Source organism: Pan paniscus, chromosome 1, assembly GCF_029289425.2.
Source record: "Pan paniscus chromosome 1, NHGRI_mPanPan1-v2.0_pri, whole genome shotgun sequence".
Classification (NCBI taxonomy): Eukaryota; Metazoa; Chordata; class Mammalia; order Primates; family Hominidae; genus Pan; species Pan paniscus.
The window spans coordinates 214,925,822-214,928,203 of record NC_073249.2 but is presented as its reverse complement, the minus strand read 5'-3'; the positions used below and the strand labels follow the sequence as shown (position 1 = coordinate 214,928,203).

The window sequence follows — 2,382 nt, the reverse complement described above, 5'->3', positions numbered from 1 at the left end:
AAGAATTTTTTTTCTTTAAATTGCTGGTTTAATAAGGACTTGTTTATTTTGAGGAAAAAGGTCCCAAACATGAAGCTGTTCACAAAAATAACCCACAGTATCAACTTTAGAAAACACGTTTTAAGACTATAACACCAATTATGTTTCTGAGGATGCATTTGACATGCCAACTCTCATTCACAAAAATACATTGTTAGATTTTTGTTGAACTGCCCCACACAGCACACTAATATGGGGTGTAACACACATACTTGTAACTCCAAGCTGCTTTCAGGAGCTACTCAACTCAATGAGATTGCCTTTGCAGTTAGGGAAGCAACTACTGAACTTATGTATGAAAGAAAAGAACTGTATTCCCTGCATAAAAATTATTTTGGAGACAGTTGATAAAAACCATACGTCCTTTTTACTGTTAAGTCATAAAGAGGTGTCAAAATTAAAAGCAAAAATTACAGGGTAAGACTTAGGAAAACTACTAGGGGTGTCAAGGGAAGTGAAAATGGGACTAGGCGCAGGGCAATATGAATTAATGAATGTGGGAAGGACAAGGATGGGGAGAACAGTAAGCATGTGCTGAAGATACTAAGGGAGAGGATCTGGTGAAAAATTTGATGTTAGACAAGCTCCTAGGTAAAGAAACAATGGGATAAGATTTCTCAACCCCACTATGTGCTTAAGAGTCATCCTGGCCATTGGTGCTGTCTCTGTTATCCTCTCCTTCCTCAGCCTCTTTTTCATCATCGTTGATCAACTCCAGCTGGTTGTCCCCCGATCTTCATTATCATCATCATCCAGTGGGTCCCCCTCCACAGCAGAGTCTTCTGCACCCCTCTCAGACTCCATCTTCACATGAGTCTCATTGTTCTTCATGGAGCTACTGCTCTGCTCCTCTTCTGACTTAGCATTTTTCACCTCTACCTCTTGTTTGCTCTGTTCCTTTTCAATTTTTTCCAGGTTTTCCAGGAGAGAATCCACTTTCTGTTTTATCTGGGTCAACTCCTGCTTAATGGCCTGAAGGTCATCTCCTTTCAGCTTTCCAGACTTGGAAGATCCCCGCTTTCCACTCTTAGAATTGAAGCCACTTTTGCCCCTTCGTGAGGTGTTTCCTGATACGCGCTGACGTTTCGAGGGCACTACAGCCAGAGCAATGGGAGGAGGAGGAGGTACACATGCTGGGAAACTGTACATCCCATCATAATAATGCCGTTGAAAGCCATAGTCCAAGTCAAAAGAGGAGCCGTACATCTCTGCTGCTGATCGTTTCACACCTGCGTTTCCTCGGTTCACTTTTGGCTCTGCAGCCAGGTTAATATCTACAACCTGGTCAGCAATCATTCTGCCATCCTCTCCTGCTACAGCAGCCTGGGCATTTTTCTCCTTATCATATTGAACGAAGGCAAAGCCCTTATGAACAGAGCAGCCTGCAATTTTGCCATACTTGGAAAAGATCGCCTCCACATCCGATTTCTTGACAACAAGAGTGTTGAGATTCCCAATGAACACACGGGAGTTCATGGAGTGAGGATCCATCTTGTTGGTAACGTTGCTGGCCATTGTGTTGGATGATAAGGTTTCTCCAAAAGCCAAAAACAGGAGGCGGGAGGGAAAAGAGATTAGATTCTAAGTCTCCTACTGCCGGGTTCTACGTGGAGAAGCTGACTGCAGCTCGAGGCCAGAAATGCAGCCAAAACAGCTCAGTCTTCCTCTCTTCACAAAATGGCTCCCAACAAGAATTCTGAAATGACGTAAAGAAAAGCACAATCAACATTTTTGAAATAAAGACAAAACTGCATTTAGAAAAAAAAAGATCAAAGCTTGAAACCGTTCTTATGAAAAAAAGAAAAAAAGACAGGATATAGTTCTGTGCCGTCGTAGGCTGCACTGTCACCATTCTACATCGGCTGACTGTAGGTCAGATGGGAGTGTCCTTACAGAAATTGGTGACTTACCAGATCTGGACTCAGTTTGCAGGGTGTTCAGACCTCAGGAAGAACCAAGCAGGAACTCCAGGCTTGAAGACTTTGGGTCTCTCCAGTGGGTCTTTAGAAGCTTTTATTGACCTTTCTAATCACAACTCCCACCCACGCCCTTCCACGTATGCAGTGCTAGCTTCCAATCAAAAAGCAATATCTGATTGCATTTCTGAAGTTCCACCCAGCTAATCCTGATTGGGTTTTTGGCTTTCCGCAGATTAATGGATTGAACCAAATATCCATTCATATCACATATCCATATTCATTTCATGAATCAAGAAATTGACAGCATTAGGGATAGAGTGGAAGTCAAGAATTCATTCATTTAAGGCCAGCTGAGTTGGCTCATGCCTGTAATCCCAGCACTTTGGGAGGCCAAGACAGGCGGATCACCTGAGGTCAGGAGTTC

At 43.1% G+C, this 2,382-nt stretch overlaps 1 protein-coding gene across 1 annotated transcript; it reads right to left on the bottom strand.

Moving 5' to 3' along the window:
- Nucleotides 1–490: 490 nt before the first annotated feature.
- On the bottom strand, nucleotides 491–2,084 carry LOC134728972 (heterogeneous nuclear ribonucleoprotein C-like 1). Its single transcript, XM_063596255.1, has one exon. The coding sequence runs from the start codon at nucleotides 1,552–1,554 to the stop codon at nucleotides 748–750; it is 807 nt and encodes a 268-aa protein (XP_063452325.1). The 5' UTR covers nucleotides 1,555–2,084; the 3' UTR covers nucleotides 491–747.
- Between the last annotated feature and the right edge of the window lie 298 nt (nucleotides 2,085–2,382).